Here is a 13464-nt window from a genome sequence, read left to right as displayed (position 1 = left end):
CCTTGATTGTTTTCCCCTCATTTGTTCTTTCAGTATATTCAATTATTTAAATTAAATAACAGGCACACCACCAGTCTTTTTAAAACATATGTATATTTTTTTCAATTTTATTATGCGTACATAGTCTTTTCATTTAAATAATCTAAATACAATCTGTGGTGCTCAACAGATGGAATAATTTACAAACAGCTTGTGAAAATTATTCTGACACTGTTAGCTGACCCAGTGATTCACATGCTGTAGTCCCCAAAGTCGGCCTGTGGAAGCCACCAAAAGCCACCCAACGACCCCATTACCACAGCAGCTGGAGCAGCCTCCTTACAATCATACACATCAGGAAGGGGGAAAGGGGGAACTTATCCAAACACAGACCTCTTGCTCTAAAGTTTGTACACACATGACCCCTGAATAAATTCATCTGAGACAGAGGAAAGATTTATTCACAGAATAAATACCGCGCTAGACATGAAACTCAGAGGATCTGCAACACGCACACAAGCAACAACGCAATTAATTTGCACCTTGTTCTTTTATGAGTCTTCTGCCCCAGACAAGCCCTCTTCTGCCAAGAGAACCAAACATTTCAGACAAAGCAAACAAGGGGGGGGAAGGGGCAGCCTTTCTACATATGACGCATGGAAATCCCACATGCTTGGGTGTTATGAATTATCTGCCCTAAACCATTTTACACATTATCTCACAAAGTAGGAAATGGGGTGTGTCCAGCTATTTGGGACACAGCCTCTAGGCTTCAGCCTTCACAGGCCCCAGTCTCCACTGCACAGAAACCCAAAGCCAATCACCTTGACACTGAGGTTTAGACAAGTTGTAATTACTAACTTGGCATCCAAAAAAAAAAAAAATATATATATATATTATATATATATATATATATATATATAATTCTTTTTAACCCCAAAATCCTCACTTGATAATTTTCTCTTAATTTTCTAAATCATGTAAGCACTGTAAAATGTACTTCACTCAAAAACACAGAACCAACACAAACCTCACACAGACAGCACAGTACAAAAATGGACACCTGTGAACTGGCATTATGTGGTAACCCCTCTCAGGAGTAACAAATGTCACACAAATGCATGATTGACATGTCACAGAGGTGATGGTTCTTTTGGTAGTGTGATGGAAGCAACTGGTCATTCTCTGCAGAGAATTCTGGAGTTGGTGGAGACGCTCCTGAAAGGGTTAAACGGTATATTGGTTATGCCAGATAATTGTCCACAACAGTGCCATTAGACGTATTGAGGTCATGGAGCTTGATTTGAGTTAGTTATTGCAATTTTTGCAATAGCTATTCATTTTTGCAATGAAATGGGTTGCTATAGCAACAGAATAGCTAAAAACAAATTGGAGAGGAAAAATTCCAACAAAAAGCCCAAAAAAGACAGCATGTCAAGAAGTATGTGCAAATGAACACTGCAGCCAACCCGCATGATTAGGAACTTCAGGCCAAATGTCTACAGTCACTGACAGTGAAGTACAGTCTGAGTCTTTCTTCTGAGGTGTCTCCCAAGTCCACCACCTTTAAAATAAAAAAAAAAAACTACAAAACCAAACCAGGGCAAAAATATTCCCCCCGCCAAAGAAGTGACTGAGTACTTCAGAATCTGTGACTCAAAGCTGCAAGTCGGCCTTTCCTCAAATTGTATTTGGTGCATTGGTGCAGCCTATGCAGTTATAAGTGATTCATCATTCAGTAATATCTACGTATTTAACACTATGTACAGGGCTGGAGGGTGACTTGCACAGGAATATGATTTAACAGGATGGGCTGTGTGTGTGTGTGTGTGTGTGTGTGTGTGTGGGTAGCTACTTTAACGTCATCCTCTTTCTCCATGTATGCACACGCACAAACGCACACGCGCAAACACACAGAACACCGGAAGTTAAGCGCGACGGAGAACATGACCCAGTGGGTTTTAAACAGTAGCTCAGCAAGGCCTGACCCCATCCCTTCTCCCGTCTTTTTCCACCTGTCACAGGTCGGCTGTGTTCTGGAGCACAGTGATGCATGCGAGCCAGGGGTCAGACGCAGTAAAGTAAAACATCCCACAACTCACATGCACAGGGTTTCCCAGAATAAGCTCACAATGTCTGCGAACCCTTCCACAAGTCACCGTGAAGGTCCATGTGCGTGGATGCATGTCTGCTAGTGGGACTCTAGTCACAGTCGTAGTAACGAAAGCTTCTCTTGCAGGAAGTTGAACAGGGGAGGTGAGAGAAGGGGGAGGACACTGCGAGCTTTCCAGTTAGGTACACCTCCCAGTGTGGGAGTAAACAGGAAATGGAGAGAACAAATAAGACCGAAACAATAAGACAGCAAATGGATTCTCAGGTTCCTGCGATGTATTTGTGTTTCTGCGATCAGGCTCAGCCTACATCCAACGCCCGCCCACCGAGTCCAGGGATAGGGACGCCCCACTGTCCCACACCAGAACCCCTCCCCTCCCCAGTCTCCTGTCCAGCGATATCACAGAAACCAGGGTCCAGGACCAGGCGGGGCGGGGCCTTCCACTCATGTCATGTGACGTTGACCTCTAGCACGTGGTCATCTGTGCTGGGGAGCACCAAGACCTGGCGTGCCATGCTGCAGTTGAACACCTGGCCCGGGCTGAAGGACTCCAGCCTGGGCATGGGTGGACCCCTCTGCTGTTGCTCGCCACTGCCCAGGGAGTGAACACTGCCCCGGCTGCGCAGGCTGGCCGTGTCACCCTGGTCCTCCAGACCCTTGTCCAGCAGGGAGAGGTTGTCGTTCTCCAGGCAGGAGTCTGCAGGTAGGGGTTCGGAGAGTGCAGTCAAGCAGGGGGAAGGTGGAGGCAAACAAGTGAGATGAAGAGGAGCACTGCGTTACCTGCTTCTGGCTGAGTGGTGGGTGGTGCACTGTGGGCCAGGTACTTGGACACTTTAATGCTGGGGAAGGGGAGCTTGCCTGCAAACAGTGGCATGACCTCCATCTGAACCTTGTGAGTCGCCATGGCAGCCACAGGCATGGACACCAGGCCTGAACTCTTCCCACACACGGCCCAGTTACTGCTGTTATCCACCACTGAAAAGTGTGCACGCACACACACACACACACACACACACACGAAGTGCATGATGCAGCTCGAACCAATAACATTACTACACACTCCTCTTCGCGTTTCTCTCCACAACCACGGCCTGCAGCCGTTCCCGCATCTTACCCTCATACATCAACTTGGTTGTGCGGAGGCCTTCACTCTCTGTGTACTCCTCATCCTCCCTTTCTGCCTCGCTGGGGTCCATCACACGTGTGATTGAGACCTCCAGCCGACAGAGGGCTCCAGCGTGGCAGTGCTGTTCCCCCACTGCAGGCTGGATCTCTGCCTTCACACTGTATAGTGTCTGTAGGCAGCGTGAGACAGAACATCAGACTTCAGAGACCCCCCCCCCCCCCAATCTGCTTTGTTAGTGCGTATGTGTTTGTACTCTCACCGTGACTCTTTCGATCTGGAACTCATATCTGTAGGGTTTAAGCGCAGTGTCCGGTGCATCAGCTGGTGAGAAGCTGGCAGTAAACACACACTGCAAACACGACGGTGGCTCGGTGGCCCACTTCACTTCCCACAGGCTGTACACACACTGCTTACTATACACCAGCTGTTTAGAGGAAATTAGATCACAGCAGTTTAGATGACTGAGACGGAGCAGTCGAATGTGTGAGAGTGTTTTTTAACCTCCCTCACCTGGTGCGTTTTAGCATTGAGAGAGAGCAGCTGCAGTGAAGGCGTACACTGGTGGTCTGCGAGCGTCTGATTGGCCAGGCGGAAGTTTGTGTCTGACACGTTGCGGAGGCATACTTGAATGTACTTCCTGTGACATCACGACAGGATAAACAAAAAACCACTGGCCCGTTGCAATCGCATTCAAGTGTCTGAGACCGTCCAACCGTTTACCAACCTTTTCCCAGCAGACAGTAGCGAGTGCTGAGCTTTGAAGGGCGTGTAGAAGGTGAGGGATATGAGCGTGGAGTATATAGACCAGGGACAGTCAACAGACACCTGCCAAACAAAAGCCCATGGGTTGGGTTTGTCAACATAAACAACTTGCTCAGTCACCTAACCAAAGCCTGCTGAAATGCCTGCGACACACTGTATGTGTGATTACCCAAGCAAAAACCCAGCGAAAGGCCTCAGAAAGAGACGCGAACTGCAAAAACCTTCATATGGCATTAAATATGGCATATTGAACTAAGAAATAATCAGAATTTCTATGCATTTCTGACTTAATTGAAGTACATGAGACGTGAGAGCATTCATTGATCCAGGCTGCTTTGTCCTGCACACCTTCTGGTCAATGGAGGCCATGCCACTGTTGTAGCGTGTTCGGTTCTTGGGCCGGTGGCGGACCTCGCCGTTGGTGAGGCGCTCACTTTCAGCCCGTGCTGGGGCTGATGGTATATGGCACAGCACCTCCAGCTGGAACTCCAGTGTGTGGTAGGGTGGAGTCTGCGGCAAAGAGATGCTCGTCACCTTCTCCGAGGACTGGATAGACACGGAAGCCTCTCCCACCTGGTCTGCTCAAAGGGAGGGAGGGAGGACAAGAAAAACGTGTGAACCCCAGGCATTATTCCCACCAGGGAGAAGCGAGCTGTGTCATGCACAAGTCCAGGACACCCAGTTGGGCACCCCACGCCCTCACACCTCCGGTGCTGGTGAGAATGCAGGCGGAACAGGCGGAGGAGTGCAGGATGGGCATGGAGTCGGAGTTACTCAGCTGCAGGGCATCACCCTTCTTCACGGTGTAGTTGCCCGTCAGGATGGTGAACTTCACTCGCTGAGGGAGCCCAGCCAGCAGGCTCTCTGCAGAACAGAGCAGTCACAGACAAAGGAAGTTCAGTTCTCAAAACGCTTCCAAACTTCCACATGGAGATAAAGTCGGTCAGCACCAAAAAGTTTGACTAGTCTTCCGCTCTGGTCTGCGGAAAACTGGATAAGTACGTAGCCTTACTGGAGTTTTCGGAGACTTGGAGGGCTGGCTGAACAAGAACTAAGGAATGACATAACAGATGTTAAAGTGTGTACCATAGGACCAACCTGTGAGGGGTTCAACGGTCAGCTGAGGGTCCTGGGAGTAGACGTCGTACTGCACTATGGGGTAAATGTGGGGCAGCACGAACTGCACCTGGCCAACGGTAGCACACAGCTGGCGCAGGGTGTAGGAGCCAGCCTTCAGACTCTGTGAGAGAGAGAGAGAGAGAGGTGTAATAAAAAAATCAGGGAAAATAAGACTGAGTGAGCGGCCGAGCAGTTTAGTGATCTAGTAAGAGTAATTTCCTCAGTCAGTGCTAAAATGACAGAGGTGGAAAAGCTCTGTGGTAGCAAGTCAACTGAATTAAAGTCACGGCATTAAATGAATGAGGTACATTAATGCCACTACATGGAGAATCACAGAATCTGAGGCAGAAAGCTCGCTCACTGGCGCTGAGAAGACGATGCTGTTGTTGCCAGGCAGCAGTGTCACATCGTTGGCCTTCAGCATCTCTGCGCCATCCTCCACAGTGATGGCGGAGGCGGCGGCGCTGGGCGGGTCCAGGGAGGCGGGGTTGTCGTTGATGCGCATCAGCAGGTGTACGTTCTTGCAGACGACGCCAGTGGAGTTGAGCGCGTTGTCCGAGGGGCTACGGTCCTGTATCTCCTGGAGCTCCAAGGCGGGGGCGGCCGGGCCGGGCGCTGCCCCGCGTGAGGGGCTTGTGGCTGGGAAGGTGACTGTGCCGTCCGGGCTGAGCGCTGGACGGCGCTGGGAGCCGGCGGGGGCAGGCCGTATCTCAGAGTAGTGGACGGTGCACACCAGCTGCTCCAGGTGCACCGGAACCGGCATCAGGCTGCACAGACGCAGCTCCAGCTGCAGGGCGGCGCCAATGTGCACTGTCGCGGCTGAAGGGTGAAACTGAAGCTCCCGGAGCTGTGCAAATGCAGTCATGCTTAGAGCCATGCACTGGTCTAAAGAGAGAGAGAGAGAGAGAGAGAGCACTGCTCTTTATCCAGTTCTGGTCTGTGGAGCAGCAATGCTGATCCAGCCATTTCAAAACATGAGCAAAGACCCAGAACTCCTCTGCATTCCCAACCTTTGCCCTCTGAGGCCTGGCTGGCAAAGGTGAGGATCTCCTGGCAGAAGTGCTTCCTCTCCTCGTCTGACAGGTTGGCATCGCTGGCCAGCAGAGCACTCGTCTGCAGGTAGCTGGCACTGAGAGTGAAGGAGCCCACACATGACCACTGAAGGGTAACGAGCTTGTGACTGGGGATGGGGGAGGAGCAGTGCTCAGTGAAGGATACTCCTCTGTCTTTTGGAGCTGTTTCTGACACTCGGCGATCTGTTTGCGCGTGTGTGTGATGGGCAAGCTCCAGCCCTCCGCTGTATACGACTTCAGGGCATCCTGCAAGAAGGTTTGTGCCATCTGGGGGTCACCCTTCCTCCTACACACACACACACACACACACACACACACACACACACACACGCGGGTTGTCTAGGTGACGTACTACAGGAGGACGCGTGTTGTCTAGGTGACGTACTACAGGAGGACTCACATGTAGAACTCAGCCAGACTCTTCCCAACCAGGCGGCCCGAGCGGAGCCTCCCGATGGCTCTGTACATCTCCAGCGCAGCATGGGACAGTTCCTGCTCACAGGGAGAACAAGCACCACTTATGAGCATCAAACAGCCTGTGTGTGTGTGTGTTTGTGTGTATTTATATACACACACATGACTGAAAAGGCAAGACCAAAGAAATACATAAAGTGAAGCACTGCTTGTCACATCACATTCTGAACCATCAGGGATTAACTACCAATGTATGAAGAAGAATTTGCACAATCTTGCAAATGCCATCATGAGTGATGTAATACACACAATACTTATTTTCAGCAGCAAAATGCCGGAATTTGGGGAAAGAAAAGCAACTGTTTTTATGCCATTTGACTTCTTCTAAAAACAATACAGAGCTTTACATTTTTTTTTTACAAAAAAAATAAACGAAATGCTGAAATCAAATCATAACTGAATACAAAACACAAATGTGCTAGACAAAAGAGCCTCTCGCAACAAATCTGCCAGCCAGTTCTTTTTCTCATTTATTTCTGTTCTGCCAGACAGTCACCTCCTTGCACCAAAACATTCAATGTACCAAGAGATAAATTGGGGTAATCTGTGATTGATTAGTAGACAGTTGTAATCTGTTCCGCCCCGTATCGTGGACCACGCCCCAAAGTCGGCAGTGGGCAGTGATTGAACAGTGATCACATTTCATTGCGACACAAATGCTGCACTGTTCTTGAATAAAGAGCAGTGCTGTGTATTGTGTTTTGGCCCGTTCACAGCAGCACATGGTAGAATGCAATACCGCTGAATTTCAAGGTTGTTTGCAGTCAGTTCATTAATTCAGCATTTCATGCATTGAGGTAGTCCTATCTAATACATAAAACACATAGCCTTAGATACATGCCATTAAAGACACATATATACCCAAATACCCTGATAGATCACATCTATTACAGAATTTATAACCCATATATTTTAAGTATTTATAGTGTGTTTTCAACTATTAATGTTTGCCCGCCTGTTTTTGTCCTTAGGTGTTAGCGACAAACTAATTAATTGGTTCTTACCAGGTAGTGTTTTTCAAACGCTTCCACTGACGATAAAGCTTCTTTGAGTTTTTTATATGGGCTCTGGAGACTGTTGACTACAAAAGATCACAATGGCATAATTAGAGTCATATCATCTGTACCCAATTTGTACTTCTGCGCATTTCATCCAGTGCTTTGTAACACTGTGTTCTGCAGGCAACATAGCAAAGCACCACTCGCAAACCTGCGAGACATGGAATCCGGTTGCTGTGGTTACCTGTCTCTGGTTTCTCTGTCCCAAGGCCAGCAAGCAGGTCCACCGTTCGGTTCAGCTCCTCTGAGCTGGGCCCGTTCTCCGACACCAGGCCACACATGTAGCCCAGGGACTTCAGCTGGGAGTGACACACACAAGCCAAATATAACCAAGGTCTGCTCAACTTACAGGCCTTGGTCTCCTAAAGTCTAGCCTGTTTCGCTATTACTACTATTACTACATCCTATTCTTGCGCGTAGTCCTGGAACAGAGATGTTTCCTTCCCAGACTGGGATGTGGGTGGGGGACAGCTCAGAGGCAGGCTGCAGGCAGCAGCTGTCATCACCGTGCACAGCTGAGTGATGTACAGGCAATTGTGGGTCAGGTTTCTATGTGCGCTCACTGGCACATCTCATTCTTTACGTCCATTTGGTCTTTCTTTCTTTCTTTTTTTTTTTTTTAACCTATAGCAACATCAGCAAACAGGAAATAAACTCCTTAGGTGTCTTATTAACAAGAGCTTATTGGCTGTGGTCGTCGCGCTGCTTATTGCGATTCAAGGCACGACTGTCTCTCTGCGGTGCTCCTCCCACATCAAAGTGGGGGGCCAGGGCACCTTCACGGTAGCGGAGGCGCAAACACCTGCCATGTACGACGCAACGTACCTTCTCCGTAGCATACGTCCAGAGGCCCACGGTGTGAGAGAAGTTGGCCTCCAGCTGGGAGCGGTCACAGCAGCCCTCTATGCGGTGCAGCACCTCCAGGCAGCTGAGGAACACCCAGCAGTCCAGCGCCCCCTGCAGGACAGACACCTGCCCAACAGGGGCAGGAGCCAAAGGCAAACGCCACGTGCTCAGACTTGTTCTAACGGCACTGAAATTACAGCCCCAACCACATGCACACTCTCCCAAACACTCAAAACGCTTGCACACACTTTGGCCTTGACCTGCACAAAAGTCAGTACACAAACACAAGTCCCAAAAATCTTCGCAATTCACAAAACAACAACTGGCGCTCACTCCGCACGTGGAACCCCGGCCCCGCCCACCTCCAGCAGCCGCAGCTCCTGGACGCAGGTGTGTAGAAGGTCCAGAGCCCTCTGTGTGACCTCCCAGGGCCTCTGTAGGAAGATGAGCAGCGTGCACTGGCGGGAGAACAGGTAGCTGCGCAGGTCCAGCAGCGAGGCCTCGCCGCGCTGGATCACCTCCCGCTTCTCCATGTCGATGGGCCGCCGAAGCAGCAGGCCACTCCAGGCGCGCACAGGCTGGCAGAACGAGCCCAGCCAATTGGCTCCGTCTGCCCGCCGTACAACCGACATAACAGGGGGAATAAACACACTGGTGTGAACGTTTCGCCCTGGAATTCAACAGGACGAACGCAGACGTTCATTTGTGTTTCGTGGTGAGTGTGATACATGAAAATACACAAGCTCAAAGCTATTTGGAGTTTTATCTCAAGTAACATCGTTCAGTTTTTCCCAAAGCACAGAAACTCTCATTTTGTATTCAAGCTGGTAACTGCAACTTTAATTTGCGAAGACTGCAGTCCCTCCTGTCTGCATCGGCACTCGTAATTAGCGCAGCGCACCGAAGGCTGAGAATTCACTCTCTAAACAGCACGTTCTCAGTGTCACAGCTTGATGAGGAGGTTTTAAGAAACACTCTGGAAACATCTTCCCTTCTTTCTTGCCAAGCCCCTACTCAATGCCCGTGAGCAGGCCTCTGTGTTTCCGATGAACCCTGCAGACATGCTGGTGGGTGCGCGGGAAATGCCGTACCTCCTGCGCCGAAGTTGAGCACATACTGAGTGAAGAGAGCGTCTAGCTCGTCGTACTGGACGAGCGCGTCTTCATACTGCTGTAGCATCTCAAACACAAACGCCAGCTCTTCCTACACACACACACACACACACACAGAGAAGCTTATCCATGTCCATATAACTGCATTTTTGCAGAGCATGGTGGCTGTATATTTACCCTAAAACAGCACTTGTAACGCCACTGCAATCAATTTATATTAAGAAGACTGTGGCTAAACCTAAAGACTTACAGTGAGAATAAATAAAGAAGTGGGTCAGGGTTAAGTAACTGGACCGAACATTTACCAATACAGTTAACCTTGTACTGTTACTGCTAAACCTTTCTCTCCACCTCTGGTCCATTCTTAATGGTGCTCGGCTGTGATTGACGGTTGGATCAGCAAGTAAGGACGTACCTGGACCATGAAGTAGTCACAGAAGCTCCAGCCAGGCTCGGTGCGTTTCTCTCGCAGCGTGCGCATGTCGTCCTCAAAGCGGCCCAGGTTCTTCGTGAAGGACATGAGAAGTAGGGTGCGCAGTTTCGTCAGGAAGGAGTTCCACGATTCCTGAGAACGGGATGAGTCTTTCAGGGGGTCCAACAGTGCTACGCACCTGAGGGAGACAGGAAGACCAGCGCGCGTGCGCACGCACGGGCACACACACACTGAGAGTGGTGAATGAGCATCAGACTGAGAGCAAACAGTGAAAAGATCTGACCCATTAATGTGCGATTTCCTGAATATTTGAAATAGAGTAGACAGGCACAGCAGTAATACAAATCATCATCTGTCTCTAAACTCACAACAGTACTTACACCACTAAACCGTATTGCTGTCACTGCCACTGTGTACAAGTCGAACCGACGGCAAATCCACTGCCAAATCCGTCAAGCTCCCATACACATCAGCCATGAGTCATGCCTTTACAGAGATCCTCCACTATCAAGGTGACGTCTAAGGTCAGAAATAGGGGCCAGCCAGCTACGCCCCATCTAAATTAGCTCAGCCCTTGATGCCTGGCCCATCGAGATAGCGCAACCCACATCCAATCACAGAGGCCCACATGAAGATCTGTAACAACGACCGGGCCCGCGGATGCCCTCCAGCTAGAAGGGGTGAGGGCGTGCTCACCTGTCACTCTGCTTATTGCAGAAGTCGTTGCGGATCTTGTCTAGGATGGAGGTGCGTGGCAGGATGTTGGTCTTGTTCTTCTTCTTGCCGTCGCTCTCCACCACCACCACCAGCCAGTCGGTGGAGCCGTGCAGACGCAGCGCGCCCTGCCACCGCTGCATGTCTTCCTTCACAGATGCCTTGTACGTCTCTGTGTCCTGCCCCCCCCCCCCAACCCCACCCCACACACACACACACACCAACAACTTTAGCTTCACCAAAAACCCCAACAGGTGAGCATCCTTGTAAACCTTCTGGCATTGATGTAGCAATAACTTTGACATTTGACAAGTCTATGTGTATATTTTTCCTTTGTATGATAACAAAAATATAAAAATTCTATATCCGGTGTCAGAAATATAAAAATTCTAAGCAAGGAATTAAAGGCCCTTATTGCAAGCGAGTGTGACTGACAAGGTCAAGATCTTTCTTTTCTGGGCTTTGCCACAGGACAAATGTCACATAATGGTCAATTTAGCCAGGCATTTGAATTAATACATTTCTGTTACATGAAAAGTATGAAAATCACAACATGATTTTAAAAAGTACCCTTAAGAATTCTGTGTTTCTTTAGAATAAAAAAAACCCCTCTCAGGCCAAAACTATAAACTGCAATGAATTTTCTCCTGTCAAAAAGGACTTGCTCAGATAGACTGGATTCGAACATTTAATTCAACTGTATTTTTAAAACCTTGAAAGTCTCCCTACTGCCGTCTCCTCAAGCTGTTGGTGAAGCAGCTCAGTGGTTGGCCGAGGCCAAAACTCACGCAGCAGTCGGTCCAGTAGATGTGCAGGAAAGGGAACGTGAGGAGGGCTTTGTTCCCCTCCTTTGGGAGCAGCTCCTCTTTGAACTGGACAAAGTTGGCCTCCAGGTGGATCATTTTCGGCGCTCGGCCATATGACCTGCGGCGAAGGGCAACACATTCAGCGGCAAAGGGAGCAGCAATCACGGCCTGCCAACGGCTGCTTTAGAATCTAGGGCTACACCACTCTCGTAGATTAGCGAGATCGTGTCTACAGTCTTAGCTTGGAGTGAACTTCAGGGCAGTTTCTGACAGCTTCAGCGGAGGGGTCACTACCCTTTGTTGTAGCCTGAAGACCTGCTGGCTAAACTCGAAACCACTGCCTAGTTTCTGCTATTCTCCAAACATTTTCGAAATTGGAAAAGACTTTTGCCTTTCAGGCAGAACACAGAGTTTTGTTAAACCTTGCTAAACAATGAAAAACAATTTTGTCATGACAAATTCCAGACCAGTTGTTTTACATAGAACATTTGCTGGCATGTGATTCCCAGCTGCTCAATAGATGTGAATAACGGACATCCTCACCTTCTCCACTCCATCGGTTCTCTGGGCAGCTGCTGTGACAGGAGACCATAGAGACCAGTGAAGAGGTTCTGGTCTCCAGCACCTGTACAATAGGAAAAGAACATGCATATGGCAAAATTTCTCAGTCCACACACAGAGACGAGGATTAATATCAATACATTCACATATACCCTTTCATGCCCTCACAATACCCCCACACCCACAAAAGCAGACTGTAATCTGTGTGTATGAATACTGGCGACTCGTTCAGCCCGGTAAAATAAATGACAGCAGAACTACTGGATACGCAGTCATCTAAGAAATATGGAAGCGAAAGAATACACTTCCCGCTTTCGTCAACCCGTGCACATACCCAAAGCCAAATTCCTCCAATAACCACAGCGAGCTCAGGAACGAGCTTCTCTCATTCACGGGGGATTAAACATGACCGGACAAGTGTTTGGGCCTGGGGTGCAGTGCTTAAACCCCTCACATTCTGGGGCCTGTCGTGTTTAACGCGTTGTGTTTCAACCTCTGCCCTACCGGGGCCTCCGGGAACACTCAAATATTAGGCAGCCAGCTAACTATCCACGCTCGTTTCCACGAACGTTAACGTCTTGTCCACTCAGGGCGCTTTCGGAGCGCATTACCATCACACAGGCCTGAACTAAACCTCCACTGTTCTGGTGCTGCTCCAACACAAAGCTCAACATAAAACACACGAAAGCGGTCCGTAACAACACGCCAAAATGCAACTCGCCCCACGGTGTCCGGACCTACTCGTTCATCGACAGTACGCCAATTTCGTGCCCAGTGTTATTAAAGGCACGACGTATTTAGATGTCGACGAATTTAACGCGCCTGTCCGCCAGCATTACTGGCTCAGGCGGCTAAGCTAAGCAGCTCGCGAGCTTAGTTCTGCAGTGGCGACCGCAACGCTCGCGCACGGTTTAGCTGTTAGCTAACGCGCTAACAACAACCGAGAGGGCACACTCACACGTTACAATCGGCTTGTTCTCCATGGTGTAGATGATGGGCTTTTCCTCATGGGACTCCATGGGTTATAAAAATCAGCATTAGTCCACCATGAAAACGTCGGTGCCGCAACTAAAAATATATCGGCACTAAATTTGCAGCGCGCTAACGTATCGATAAGGCCCCTTTCCTCTCCATTTCCTATCTGCTGACAAACTGACGACTTCCGGTCTTCGCGAAAGCGAAAGACAGGAAGTAGAAGACACGCACGACATTCTACTACTAATCGTTCAAGTGAAGTAGATGTGGTCGCTTATTGGCAGTGAAGGAGAAATGACTTCTTTGCTGCGTT

The 13464-nt window shown here is 49.3% G+C and overlaps 1 protein-coding gene across 1 annotated transcript; it reads right to left on the bottom strand.

Moving 5' to 3' along the window:
• Positions 1-417: 417 nt before the first annotated feature.
• Positions 418-13323, bottom strand: trappc10 (trafficking protein particle complex subunit 10). The gene is made up of 23 exons (XM_035523668.2): positions 13135-13323; positions 12159-12240; positions 11598-11733; positions 10792-10988; positions 10078-10273; positions 9642-9753; positions 8913-9160; positions 8530-8676; positions 7889-8003; positions 7651-7727; positions 6573-6664; positions 6318-6458; positions 6110-6222; positions 5461-5984; positions 5079-5220; positions 4686-4844; positions 4329-4558; positions 3943-4043; positions 3729-3855; positions 3478-3642; positions 3207-3387; positions 2873-3067; positions 418-2789 (listed from the first exon to the last, which is right to left on the bottom strand). Exons 1-23 carry the CDS (start codon positions 13193-13195, stop codon positions 2542-2544), a joined length of 3789 nt encoding a protein of 1262 aa, XP_035379561.1. The 5' UTR covers positions 13196-13323; the 3' UTR covers positions 418-2541.
• Positions 13324-13464: the final 141 nt, after the last annotated feature.

Source organism: Electrophorus electricus, chromosome 3, assembly GCF_041902795.1.
Source record: "Electrophorus electricus isolate QZ-2024a chromosome 3, ASM4190279v1, whole genome shotgun sequence".
In the NCBI taxonomy this organism is placed as follows: Eukaryota; Metazoa; Chordata; class Actinopteri; order Gymnotiformes; family Gymnotidae; genus Electrophorus; species Electrophorus electricus.
Note: the sequence above shows the minus strand (reverse complement) of the source record. Positions and strands in the feature narration are given on the sequence as shown.